Genomic DNA, 14,346 nt, shown 5'->3' with positions numbered 1-14,346 from the left:
GGAATTAAGGACTTCGAAACAGATGAGACCGTTTCTCTGATAAGGAAGGAGAAAATGTAAGATCCTAAATACTGTTGGAAAGATCAGCTTTAGGTAATTCATCACAGATTGGGGGAAATGTGAGGAGGTAGAGCAAAGGGAGCAGCCTCTATAAAATGTAATAAATCAATGAAAATATTTTATTTACATATTGTGGCTTCTATATTTATAAAACTTCTTCTATAGTCTTTATTACATGCAATTTTTACAACAGTTCTAGAGGTTGGCTTTTATTTTCCCTATTTTTCCTGTCATACAGAGAAATACAGGAAGGGCCAGGGAGAAACAGTCAGAAGCCTTTCCTCTTAAAACACAACTACAATACTTTGACCCCAAATCCTTATCACTCTGTCACATGTCTGCCCACTGATGCCATACCCTCAGGTGGCTCTGTCCACGCTGCAGGGACACCTAATTCAGTACAAGGTCCTTCCTTGTTGGAGGAATGCCATCACCATCTAGCTGGTACACCAGCCAACGACCTCACTTGGTCAGTCTGTCTGGGACGCTGATGGCTTAAACATGCATTTCCAGGGGCAGAGTGAGCCTGGGTCAGCCTGAAGTTGGGGTGTGTTACCATGGCTTATCTTTCTGAAGTTTGCCCTTCCTTCTCGAGGACTTGTTTGGAGGAAGGGCAGTAGGAGAGGAGGCCCATAAAACTGCAGACACAACCTTTTGAACACGACATTTACAGTAACCCCACAAACATTTTCACACTGGCCACCAGCCCCCCAATTTTGAATTCAGATTGTTCTCCATTTTTTGACCCTGGTTCATGTAAGCTTCACAGTGCTGGATAAAAGCCAGTCTACACCTACTGCCAGTGACTACAACATCAGGCTTTGCAGTGGCTGGCTTTAAGGATATCAAAACAATTTTTTCTATTCACTCATTTTGAGCTGTATTTTCCCCTTAGATATGTAGTTGTGAGTTCTGGTGCACTGGTTTCATAGAAATTAAAAATTCTCATGAATATGCCAATGAAAGATGAATCATTGTAGTTACCACCTTATATTTTGATAGAACCTAGTCAAATTTCCAAGGAGCATGGCCCCTATTTTATTGACAGGTTAGTTGATACGGGCATTTTTAATTTTCCTTGATAAGAAAATAGTAGGTATTGTTTTGCTGTACAGTTTTCTACCTCAGGGCTCACCCACACTATTTGTAAGAAAAGAAAAGTATTTTCCCTTTGTGATCAAATCTCCCTTTCTGCTCCTACATTCACGACCTTGTTTGCGCTTTGAGCAGACATTGCTATTGCTAATAAACTTCGCTGTTGTCAGGGCAGAAAAAAAGACTTCAAGAAATAAATGGCCACTTGCTGCTGTTGGGGGGAGGGGTGCTGTCAGGATCCACAGTCCTGCCCCACCCCCCTCCCCATTTCTTGCTCCCTGAGCAAGGGTCTAGTGCTGTTGGCTTCAGCTGTACATTTAATCCAATAGGAGGACATGGCCAATGGGCTAGTTCTACAGATCAGACAGGGACAGGCCACAAGCAGAACTGGAAAGTCTGAATAAAATCCAACAGAGGGCCTAGGTTAAGAGGTATAGAAATTCTGCTGATTTTGGTAACTATTGATCAACTCCTAAGGCTGGGGCATAGCTCAGCAATAGAGGGCTTGCCTAGCATGTATGAAGCCCTGAGTTTGACTCAGCACTGCCAAAAAAAAAAAAAAAAAAATCTTGGGGAATGGTGATGTACACCTGTAGTTCCAGCTATGCAAGAGGCTGGGGTGGGAGGATCACTTGAACCCAGGCATTTGAAGCAAGCCTGTGCAGCACAGCAGGACCTTGTCTCACATAGATGTAGAAGGAGGAGGAGGAGGAGGTGAAAGAGGAGAGAGGGAGGGGAAGGAGAAGGTGAAGGGAGGATGAAGAGGAGGAGGACAAGGAGGAGGAAAGGGAAAAGAGGAGGGGGAAAAGGAGGGAAAGAATACTACAGTTAAGACTAAGCAAAGCCAAAATCTTTGAAGCATGATCCAAAAAGACAAAGATTTACCCCAAGATAGGAGAGACAAGATGTCTGGGCTGTAGGGAGAACGATCAGTTTTCAGCGAGAAAGGTCATGCAGTAGAACCACCCAAATGCCTTCAAAAGAAGCCCCAGGTAATTTGGGCCAAGCTTTCCAAGGGAAGACCCCATGAAAATACTGAAAATGTTTCCCACCTCCTGGGACTCCTCCCCAAGTCCCAGCCACACTTCTGACTTGCTTCTAACAGACAGAACAGAATGAGCTGTCACTTCTGAAGGCACTTTACAACAGACCCTTATTCCTTCATGGAGACTGGCTCTGCCTCTCCTGGATCACTCATTCTGGGGAGCACAGGCTGCCATGTAGGGAGACAGAGAGCCCCTTACATCAAGGAAACAGATCTCCCGACATCCAGCAAAGACTGGAGGCCTACAACCGTGGCCATGGGTCCACCTGTGGGAACTTGGACATGGATTGTCTTCCAGCAGAGTCTTGAGATATCTCCAGTCCTGGCTGGTACCTTGACTGCAGCCTCATGAGGGACCCAGCAAAGCTGCCTGGATTCCTCCCCGACGTGAATTGTGAGTTTTAGGTAGTTCACCTTGGGGGTGATTTGTGTAGACAACCAGTCCAGGCACGATGCGATAAGCAGGCATTATTTATAGCTCACAAAACACATCTGCCTGGTGTGACTCTTAGAGAAGACTGCTATGCTCTAAATGTCCCCCAAAGTTCATGTGCTACAAACTTGACCTTTGATGCACTAGGGTTAGCAGGTGGGACTTTTAAGAGATGATTTGGTCGAGGGGGCTCTGCCTGAATGGACTAATGTCACTATTTCGAGAGAGGCTTGCTGATAAAAGCAAATTTGGCCCTCCCTTGCTGTCTCGCCTACTCGATCTCTTCTACCATATGTGATACAGAACGAGGCCTTCACCAGATGTGGCCCCCCATCTCAGACTTTCTAGGCTCCTGAACCTTGATCCAAATCAATTAAAGTTCTTTACGAATTAATTATTCAGTCTGTTGTACACTGTTACAGAAGCATAAAACAGACTAGGCTAAAGACTGAACAAGAAAATTCTGCCTAAAACCCTTCTTGACTTTCTTCCAGAGAATACCCAAGATATATTTCCACTCCCCAGTTTGTAAACCATACACCATATATTTTACTTATATGAACTATGGGGAAAAAAATCAATATTTTCATTTACAAAAAAATATTAACTTAACAGCTGCTTTCAGTTTTTCCATGATGAGTTGTCGATATACCTAGGCCCCCCATTCAGGTAACTTCCTGCCATGCCTTACTTACAAAGTAATCAGTTAGCAGGAATTCAGATTTGTTTTCTGTAGATAACATCACAGTTTCTTCCATGAGAGTCTGGACATCCTTTTCAATATCAACCTTGCTGATGGCGCAGTGAATCTGTGTGTGGCACTGCAATGCCACGAAAAGCAGAAAAAAGTTGGTGAAGAGCTGTTTTCTGCCAGTCCTTACCATGCATATCAGAAATAGAGAAATCCTCACGACTCACTGTGGTCAGTGTTTGGCCGAAAAGAGAAATATGTTGGCTGTACTGGTTTAAGTTATTGCATAAAAGCTGAATTCTTTCCTTCTCCAGCTCCAGGATGCTCTGAAGAGGATGAAAACGAGATAAGATCAACCATTTGTTATGCAAAACGGAAGTCACCCATCAAACCCTAACACACCTGGAGACAGCCTGTACTGACTGTTGGGACTCGTCTTCACTGGGTCATAGTGGGGGAGATTTCCAGGGGAGAAATAGGACTTGACGTCCTTTATCCTCCTTTAAGATGAACTTAACTCAAAAAATTTCTCCAGGGTCTTTTGCCCCAAAAGGCATTTACACAGATGCTATAGGCTACCTGATGTTCACAAAGAAGGAGAGAAGAGGAAAGAACACATTTAAGAAGTATCTGTGACTTCTGGAGCAGGAGAGCAAAGCCCAGGTGAACTCATGTTGGAATTGCGGTAAGACACCAAATGCATTCAGAATCATTCCTGGTGCAGATGAATCCTTGCCCATGTTTCTCCATGCACATGTCTGGTTAAGGAGCTTTTTTGGCAGTAGCAGAATGCCAAAGTCTGACTGATTATTAATTCTGACCTAAAATGAGACCAAGGGTCAAGGTTCACTTTTTCTTTGCTTTGTTATTACAGGTCTGTGGAGAGAACCAGGGCCTTGTACACACTAGGCAAGCACTCCACCACTGAGTTACATTCCCCAGCCCCAAGCTCTGCCTTTTGCAAGTGGGATGACTATATGAGATGACAACAACTCCACACTGGAATGTCACGACTTTGGGGATGAAGGATAAATATGAAGTAAGAAGCATCACACTGGCCTTGTTAGTTGTTAAATTTTATCAACAGTTCGTAATTAGAGTCTTGCGGCTCTAGCTGCTATCTAGTGGCTTTGAGGGAGGGCAGAGAAGCTCACAGAGTAGGGTCTAGTAGGGTGTGCAGGGAGAACCCTAGGCCACATGGGGACAGTGTGAGGCCGCTGGGAACAGGAATGTACCCAGAGGACTCTGGCCTTTGACAGAGATGGCAGGCGTCAGGGCAAAACTTGCCGTCTTGTTTTTATAAAGATAATTCATCCTTTTATCCAGAGACAGCCAGGTTGGTGGCTTTTATAGCCTCCATCCTATCTCTTCTGTCCCACAAAGTAGAGAGCACTCAGAAATAGTCTTTCATGAAGAAGGCTTTGGGAAAATTGGCGGTAATACAACCTTAAGGAGGAAGAAGCATGGCTATGTCTCAAGATCTTTGGTGGGGAGTTGGGGCTGTGGAGAGGCACAGGACTCACTGAGCTCCTTGCTCCTGTCCTGCTGCCTGTGGCACACCTGCAGGGTCCACCTGCCTGGCCCAGTATGATGTCCCTCTATATCCTTGTAAAGCATGGTAAAATGTACATAACATAAAACGTACCATTTTAACGTTTTTTTTTTTTGAGGCAGTCTCACTTTGTGGTTCACATTGACCTTGATCTAACTATGTAGCTCAAGCTGGCCTCATAGTGATTCTCCTGCCTCAGCCTCCTGAGTGCTGGGATTACAGGTGTGTATGCCATCACATTGGCTTAATTTTGACCATTTTAAGTGTATAGTTCAGTGTCTGCATACATTTATGTTGTTGCAATCATCAGCAGCATCCATCTCTAGAACTTCTTTCATCTTATGAAACTGACAATCTGTACCCATGAAATAATAACTGCCCATTTCCACGATCTTCTAGGCCTTGGCAACCATTTGTCTATGAATTTGACTGATATATATATATATCAAATGAAAGGAACTGTAAAACATTTTCCTTTTAAGTCTGGATTATTTCACCTAGCATGTTTTCAAAATTCATCCACGCTGTGGCAAGTGCCAGAATTTTCTTTCTTTTTAAGGCTGAATGATATTCTACTGCATATGCTATGTTTTGTTAGTCCTTTTAACACTCCTTTCAAATGCAAGTAGTGAAAGGCTCAGGTGGTAACTGTGAACACCTATGCCAATCACATGAAAGGTGAAGATTAAGCCAGGGTCCCGACCTTTGGGTAGGAAGCCTGGAACTGTGCCCCTTGTGGCCACCTTCTTAGATACATCAGAAGCAGTACAATTTTACCAAGTTGGCAGGAACCAAATGCCTTTATTTCTGCTGGCCGTCTCCTGAGTCTTTCTCTGAAATCACAGGCACCAGCCATTTAAATGTGGCCATTTGCCCTTCTGTCTCCCAGATAAAGTAAAATGACACAGTAGAACAGCCTCTCAAACACATTGCTCCTTCAAAGGGCAGAATCAAAATGCCTCCCAATAAATGTCGGAAACAAATTCTGCCCATTTGTTTGGATCTCCAATGGGACACTCTTGGAAAAAAAAAAGTCTCTACCCTACACAAAAAGATGTAGAAAGTAGCTGTTCCAGTTTACCACTAGGAGCAAAAGACAGGGGAGAAAATAAAAAAGCCAGGTTTTGGAATACATTGTATCCCTGGGGGCAGCTGTTTCTGTACTTTGACAAGCTCTATGCCAGGAGCATCAATCTGAGACTAGAATAACCAGCGTCCTTTGGTAGAGACAGTAATGTTTAACATATTTTAATTACATTTCAGGTAAATCATTAAAATGATCTATGTTTGCTCATGAAAAGAGGCAGAAATAAATTCCACTGTGCAAAGGGAAAATCCATATCTCATTTAATGAATTATTGCTTTCTATTATCTTTTTCTTTTTGTACAAGATGAGTGATGAAGGGATAGATAAGACCCTGAAGGACCTCAAACTGTCCTCTTGTCCACAATGGCATATACAAAAAACTATGGCCAGAGTGAGGTCACAAGCGACAGTGGATGTAGCTAGCGCATGTCTGGGACATAGGCCTCATGATAATTCGAAGTCTTCATTCTCTCTCCAGTTCCTGCTGTTCTCGGCTTCAGGTCTGGACTACAGAGGACCTTGGGGGACTGTGTTTTCATTTAAATTGCTTTCATAAAACTGTTGAAAGAAGTATCATGCTCTTCCTAAGCCAGGGACTCTTGAAGTCCTGAGTGACTAGAAGTCACTTGAACCCCTTTCTATTCAAAGATTCCGATTCATCAGGTCTGGGGAGGTGTGAGCGATCTGCATTTTAGCAAATTCTCCAGGTGCCTTGAAACATTGCCCTAGGGCTACACAAGAGCACAAACAAATGCATTCTAAAATCTTCAGAATTCTTCCACCCAGAGGTGACCACTATCAACAGTCTGATGTATTTTGGACTATTGAGTATATGTGATTTTATCTTTTTATTATTTATGAAATTATTCAAATTTGGAATTTTTTTCCACTTAACCTCACACATGAACAATTTTCCATGTCATTAGTTTCTGAAAATACCACTTTAATTACTTCATAGTAGTCAGCTGTGTAGACAATTTAGTCATTCCTTTTGTGTTAGCCATTTGAGTTTTTTCCCTTTTAATTTTAATATGTTTTCAGCAGAAATCTCTGTGTTGTTTTCAGTTACTTCCTCAAAATGGATTTGTAAAAAGGAAATTACCTTTTTTAACATGACTCGTAGGAGAGAATTAAGCCTAACATCCTAAGGCAGTGATGGTGAACCTTTTAGAACTTTCAATGATAAGAAATAGCTGGCTGCGGCATGGGTGCCATGGGTTCACCACCATTGTCCTAAGGTATCTAACATATGTACAAGGTATGATAAAAAATACAGTGAACATTTACATTTTTTAAATTTCCTACAGTAAAAGACACATTGCCATTAGTCTCCCTTTTAAAACTTTCCTTGACTTCAAACATCTAATTCCCCTCATTCAGTTTTTATTTAAACATGAACTGTATATTTTGATCCCAGCTCTTATAGTCGTGTGCTGCATGAAGACTTTCTAATCAATGCCAACCATCTATGCAGTGGGCCCATAGGACCACAGCGGAGCTGAAAAGTTCCTATCACCTACTGAAATCCTCATAACATCACAGCACAATACAGGACATCACACACTTGTGATACTGGTGTCAAGTGACCTACTGCACTGCCAGTCGAGTAAAAGTACAGCATGGACAATTGTGTAGAGTGCTTAATACTTGATAATAGACAATTATGTTTATGTATTTATTATGCCATACTTTTTATCACTGTCCTTCTATTGTAAAAACTTACCATAAAGCAGAATACTGTGTTAAACAAGCCACAGCTTCATACCTCTCAGGTTTACTTCATCTCTTGATTACCCCAAATGGCTCCACTGAGTGAGTGACCTACACCTCCTAGGTCTCTAGGGATGTTCAGATGATGAAATGGCCCTTCGATTAAATTCTCAGAATGGAGCCCCCTTGTTCAGTGACACACAACTGTAACCAGTTGCCATCTGTCTGCACCTAAATGGTCCCAGCCAAGCACCATCCTTGCTAGAGCTGAGCAAACAGCCACTTGGATAATTTCCTTGCTCTCTGGTTCAGATGAGGAACACTGGTTAAGAGAAGGAACATTTTTAAAGCTTTTGACACACATTGCAAATGGCTGTGTAAAATAATTCCTTCAGTAAGTATTATCAGTACCAAGCATTTGATTCTTGGAAATTCTTGACAGCACAGCTATTATTTTTTAAAGTATATTGTAGAATATTTCTATCAATTGAATTGCTTCTTCCTGGAAAGGAGGAACATAATATGAGGTAAGAAGGATAATTTTGACATGTGGTTTGCACAATTGGTTCCATTGCTTAATAGCCACACTTCAGACTATAATATTTCCCACAATATCTAGGAAACTGGCTTGAGCATAGTTCAATGAGTATTCCCCGAAGGAACTTGTAAATCCTCTCTTCTCCTCCTGAATAGCTGGGATCATGTCACGCACCAATATGCTAGGCTAAAATAAATTCTTATATTCAATTTTTAGAGAAGGATGGTGAGAATATGGACAAAAAAATAAAATTGAGGGCTCCAACTATCCCATTCCACTTATACTGAAATTCTTTAAGTGAATTCAGCCTGTCTTTGTGAATCTAATATTTCTACTGATGTAAATACACAAAAGGTATAGAATGAATAGAGTAATATGTGAGTGAATGATTTTTTGGTGTAGACTAAATAGATATAAGCTCAGAAATAAGGTTGTCATTATTGGGGTTACAGCAAGAGTGACTTGACAGAGGTGGTCTCCAGTTGGGTCCGATGGGCTGGGCCTGGCACTCAGTGGGCAGAAGGGAGCTTACAGGAAGGTGGGGTCCAAGGGGCTGCATGGACGGAGCAGAAGAGGGGTGAGATACTGCCGGCCTCCAGCACAGTGGTAGCAAAGATCCTGGACACAAGAGGCATGAAAGAAAAACCCACTTTTCCTCAAGGAGACAGGTTTTGAATGATGCAGTATGTGACCTGAATTCTAATTAAACAATAAAAGCAACAAACAAGCAGAAGTCCAAAGGAGGTCTTTTTAAAATGTCAGTGAATGTGCATCTTGTCACCATCAGGATGACTTTGTAAGGAAGGAAAGATACTTTCCATGATGCTACAATATAAAAATTAGGACTAATGAAAAAAGAGGGAAAGAAAGGAGTAGGAGGCTCTTACCCTGAGAAAGGGAATCTGACATAAAGAAAGAAGGGAACTAGTGAGAGCCTCTATGAATGACCGTAGCACCAGCAGTGCTGAACACACTCAGAAGGCCAGCTACTCGTTAGCTCTACCCTGGAAGAACCAATGGCGTCGTCGCCCATTGCTGTGGCATAGGGAGGAGGGTGAGGGAGGAGGAGATGCTGAGCTTACATATTTTTCTCATAGTTCTTGAAGGGTTCCTAGAAGATGGAGTGGTAGCTACGCTTTCTCTTCCATCTCCTAACAGAGCCATCCAAGGAAGCTAGCTGTTTGGAAAAGCTACTGCTTCATTAGGCAGTCCTAGGACAGGGGCGGCAAACCTATGGCACTCATGCCGCAGAAGGCTGTTTGTTATCATTGAAAACTCTAAAAGGTTCACCATCCCTGTCCTAGGAGATAAGGCAAGATCAGAGCCTAGGTTGCAGAGCCAGCTTTTAAATGGATGAAGTTGGAATTTAAATCCCTGGCTTTTCTTTATCCATCTAAAACCTAGTCAGCATAAGCTAGGGGAGAATAAGATCCTAGGTTCCATGATGAAAATGAAAGAAGGGTTTTTTCTCTCCCTCTTTGACCTAAATGTTCATCTCTCACTTTCTCCTTTCTTCTCTAACTTTGCATCTATCCTACCTGAATGTGGTTGAATTGCAGGAGATTTAAAACCAGCCTTTCCATTTCTGCTTGCCTGTGGCCTTGCTGCAGCCAGTTCTACTGGGGGAAACTCAGTGCAGAGGCCTAGGTGGAATACCAGAACCACCTTGGGGAAGTTACCTCGTCTCACCAGCCTCAAATTCCTCCACTGGCATTGTTATCTTCATAATGTTGGACAGGTACACAATACAGTGCACACAACTGCGCTGAGCACAATGCCTACCCACATCACGCGCCAGGCACTTTCTACTTCCTTTTCCAATTGTAGCAGCCTTAAGCATTTTTTTTTTAATTTGAAATATGTGGAGAAAAATAAAACAAAAATATTCAGGGTCTTATCACACAGAATAGATCATTATTTCACTTGGTCATATTTATATTGCCTTAAAGATGGAGAGCTAAGCTATTCCTGTACAGCTGGGAGACTTTTTTGGTGCTGGGTTGGTTGTGTTATTTCACCAGCGGCTGAGTGTAAGCTGTGGGGCGTGAGCTCCATTCCCCACCCCCCAGCAGAGATCCAGGCAATAGCCTGTTTACAAGCCACGCCTACAACTCAGCATAGTTTGGGTATGAGTTAAAAAATTTTGAAAACTTTCGTAAGTTGTATATATGGTTTATTTCTTTCCAACATCGTTTTTTGTGGGGTTTTTTTGGGGGGGGGTTGGTGCCGGGGGCGGGGGTGGGGCGGGTGGAACTCCGGACCTTCCTCCTGTGAGGCTGGAGGTGGAACCACTGAGCTAAATCCCTGGCCCCTCTAACAATGTACTTTTAGGTTAATTCATATTTAAATATAGTTTTAATTAACTCTTTAGTGCTAGCATTAGTCTATTTTTCAGCTTAGAGAACATTTTAAGAGTGCTCTGTTGATGGATATGAAGATTGTGTTTAATTTTTCCTCACCATGCAACTATAAACAACTCTATAATGAACTTTTTCTGTGGCACTGAAGACTGAATCCAGGAAATTTTAAAGCAGCCTTTCAATTTCTGCTTGTCTGTAGCCATGCTGTACCCGATTCTACTGGGGGAAGCGCACAGTGTAGAAGCCTAGGTCTCTAGTTGCGCATGCTAGGCATGTGCTCTACTACTAAGCTACATCCCTGGCCCTTTTTGAAATTTTTATTTGGAGGCAAGGTTTCGCTAAGTTGCCCAGGCTTGCTTTGAATGTGCAATCTTCAGGCCTCAGCCTCCCAGGTAGCTGGGATTATAGGCGTGCATACCACACCCAGCTTCTTGTGTCCTTCCTGAAGTACAGGTATTCATGTTCCCCTAAAAGGGCAACTGCTGTGTTGTGGGTCCATGCACTTTCCACTTTACTAGATACCATTAAATTATTCTCACTCGAGGAGCACAGGAATTCTTGTCTTTTAATGTCCTTGCCAATACTTGATATTATCACCTCCCTAATTTTGCCAAATGATTGAGCATCTTTTCATATGTTTAGGGTGATTTTGACTTCCCTTTTGTGACTTGCTCGTTCATATCTTTTAAATATTTTTATTGGATGATTTGCCACAATTCATTCTTTATGAGGTTGTCTGTGTTACTAAAGCGGACATTTAAGATGTGAAGATGGTACTTTATTCAGCACTATAAATCTCCAGTGACCAGCACAATGCCTGGGATTCGAAAGAACTCTGTAAGTGATCACTGTATGAGTTAGACCTCAGCTGAAACTCACATCTGGGTACCTGAGATCTAAGCCTTAAGTCACTCTTTACTTTGATAGCACTTTTACAATCAGCTGAGTGCTACTGTGTCCATTGAGAATTAGAAGCAGAAATTTTGGCAAATGATACTTAATAAATTTTCATTGGTAACTGTATCCATGGAGAAATGGAAACAGTGAGAGGAAACGTGGTTTATTGAGAGTCACAGTAAAACTGAGGATCATAGCTAAGCCAGAAATTAGGTCTTGCAACTGCAGATCTCACCTTCATTTCCAAGGTCAGGTCAGATAACATTCCACAGAAGAAACAAATGTGAATGCACAACTTACCTTGTAGCAGTTTTCCAGTGTGTCTTCCCATTTCAGTCTGGTTGAATAGCCTGCCATGTTCTTTTGGTAGTAATTTTCATCTTCCTTTTCCAACTTCTCAGTTGATTTTTTCAGTTTATTGAGGAGCTAAAGCAAAAACATCACTGTCACATATTCAATAACATATTTATGAGAGCCCTTTGCAGTTCCATAGAGAGAAGTATATGTGGCCCAATGATATAAAACTCTATATAGTTAAGTATATATGACAAAGCCAAAGATCTTTTTCTTTTTCAAAAAAAAGGATGACAGAGCCATAAGGAGACTTAAGGTCCTTTTAGTATGATACCCTGAATTTTACACAGGAAGAAATTGAGGACTTATATGTGAAGCAATTTGTCCAGGAGACAGAATTAAATCAAGACGGCAAATGACAGTGCATTTAAGAATCAAAAACACATGTCAAGGATCTCAAGCTTAAAACTGCAATCTATTGGGCCGGAGATTTATTTCAGTGGTTTTGCCGCCTGCCTTGCAAGCTCAAGGGCCAGAGTTCGATCCCTGGTACCAAAAAAAAAAAAAGAAAGAAAACTGCAATCTATCATTAAATTCTATGGTCTTATTTGGTAATCTTCTAGGTTCTTGCATTTCTTATGAGGATAGGTAGAGACTTGTGAAGTTCTGTAATTTTTTGAGTAGGCCTGGCCATTTTTCTATCTGACCATCTTAGAGCAAACATTACACCTGTGGAATTAGACTTCTTGAGGGTTGAGCCCTGGTTCCAGCTGCAGATAAATTACTTAATCCTTGTGAGCCACAGTTTATCTCCATGAAGGGGAGAATGGCAGCTCCCATTTCCCTGGGCTGCTTTGAGGATTCAGGTATGTAATCCAGGTACCTGTTACACTGTCCGATGGCTCTCAAAGATCGAAGAGTACCATTATTACTAGAGAAAAGCCTGCAATATATGCAGACAGTTCATTGTAAGTTATGGGCAGTGTGACAAATTATTTCCTCTCACCTTGCTCCCCAGTGGCCCCTCCTGCCATTCCAATTGCTAAATCTGTAGGGAAATCAAAGTAATACAAAAGTTCCTGGACCACAGTAGCTGAAATTGATGATTAAAATGCCCAGACAAGTAATGTCGTATCTCTGAGAATTGAGTAAGTTAGTTTTACATGAATGATTTAAAAACTTTCCTGTGCCTAGGCCTGACCTGGGAGGCTTGTAAAATTGCAAGTTGGGGACCCCACAAGTAGCAATACTGATTCATTAACTCTGTAATGAGATTAGAAATCCAAACTTTTACTCCTTCTTCAGATGTTTGCCATGCAAACAGTGCTCAAACCACACTTTAAGAAACAGCAATAACACCCTTAGCTTTAAAAATTTAGCAGTTTCAAGGACAAAGACAATGGGTTTTAAGCATGATGTTCTTTATGTTTAAGGACATTTTGACCAATGTTACAATAATGAAGCACATTCATCCCAAATGCTGAATATTAATACCACTCACTTCATTTTTCCATTTGATTCGCTGAGCTGGCTATTTAACTGTCCCTCCACTCAGATGTATGAGCTAGACAGGGCACATTAATTTTGTATTTCAAGTGTGATGAACCACATCCATCTGCAGAAACATGAGCTTGTGAATTTTAACTTGATAATGATAAAGTGAAAGGGCTGAAAGAGTGCCAGGCTACACTTTACCAAACACTGTTTTAGGTTTTCCTACCTACCGTGCCACTGTGAACTCTTTCTCCCCTGTCAGGCCCCTCTGCTATGCCACCCTGCCTTGGAGCCAGCCGACTAGGGACTGAAACCTCTACAAACCGCTCCGAGGGCAGAGAAGCTCAGCCGGTCCCAGCACCCTGAAGGAAGCTCCCCGCCTCCATCCCAGGCTCCTAGGGCAGAGAAGCTCAGCTGGTCCCAGCACCAGGAAGGAAGCTCCCCCACTGCTACCCCAAGCTCCTAGGGCAGAGAAGCTGAGCCAGTCCCAGAACCCAGAAGGAAGCTCCCCTGCTGCCATCCCAAGCTCCTAGGGCAGAGAAGGTGAGCCAAGTGGGTGCTAGAAGCAACCCCGCCCCCTTGTGGAAATGAGAAGACACATAAACAAGCCTCAAAAATAGACTTCTGGATCACCTACAGCAACCCCAAAGGGAAACCAGATGGAACAATCTGACACTCAACCACCTGGACTCTCTGAACTGGCAACAAAAGAGGATCTGGGAAAAATGAAATCAGAAATAATTACTCAGATAACAGCAAAGATTTTGCTCATGGTGCAAGACATGATTAATAAATCTAGAGAGGACACAGATAAAAAAATAGAGGATCTGAGGAACATGATGGAATCCCAACACAGGAAACAAATGGAATCATAAAACAGATACAAACAGATTTCCAAGAGATTAAAAACTCCATGGAAAGTCTGCACAGCAGAATGAACCAATGTGAGGATAGAATTTCACATATAGAAGATAAGATTGCAATTAGTGAGGAGGAAAAGAAAAATTGCTTTAAAATTGTAAGGGAACATGAGAAATCAATCCAGCAGCTGCTAGACGATGCAAACAAGAATAACATATAAGTGAGGCAT

General features: G+C 42.1%; 1 protein-coding gene across 2 annotated transcripts in view; it reads right to left on the bottom strand.

Moving 5' to 3' along the window:
* Nostrin (nitric oxide synthase trafficking) overlaps positions 1-14,346 on the bottom strand; it is a 63,220-nt gene that overhangs the window by 11,340 nt on the left and 37,534 nt on the right. For both annotated transcript variants that reach the window (XM_004857612.3, XM_004857613.3), the window contains exons 8-10: positions 11,769-11,894; positions 3,552-3,650; positions 3,329-3,454 (exon numbers count right to left, since the gene is read on the bottom strand). In XM_004857612.3, coding sequence (XP_004857669.1) covers positions 3,329-3,454; positions 3,552-3,650; positions 11,769-11,894 — 351 coding nt within the window. The remainder of the gene's footprint in view (positions 1-3,328; positions 3,455-3,551; positions 3,651-11,768; positions 11,895-14,346) is intronic.

This window comes from Heterocephalus glaber, unplaced genomic scaffold, assembly GCF_053883595.1.
Source record: "Heterocephalus glaber isolate CG9 unplaced genomic scaffold, H.glaber_assembly_v1.0 deba00000347, whole genome shotgun sequence".
NCBI classification, from domain to species: Eukaryota; Metazoa; Chordata; class Mammalia; order Rodentia; family Bathyergidae; genus Heterocephalus; species Heterocephalus glaber.
This window is presented reverse-complemented; position numbering and strand designations above follow the sequence as displayed.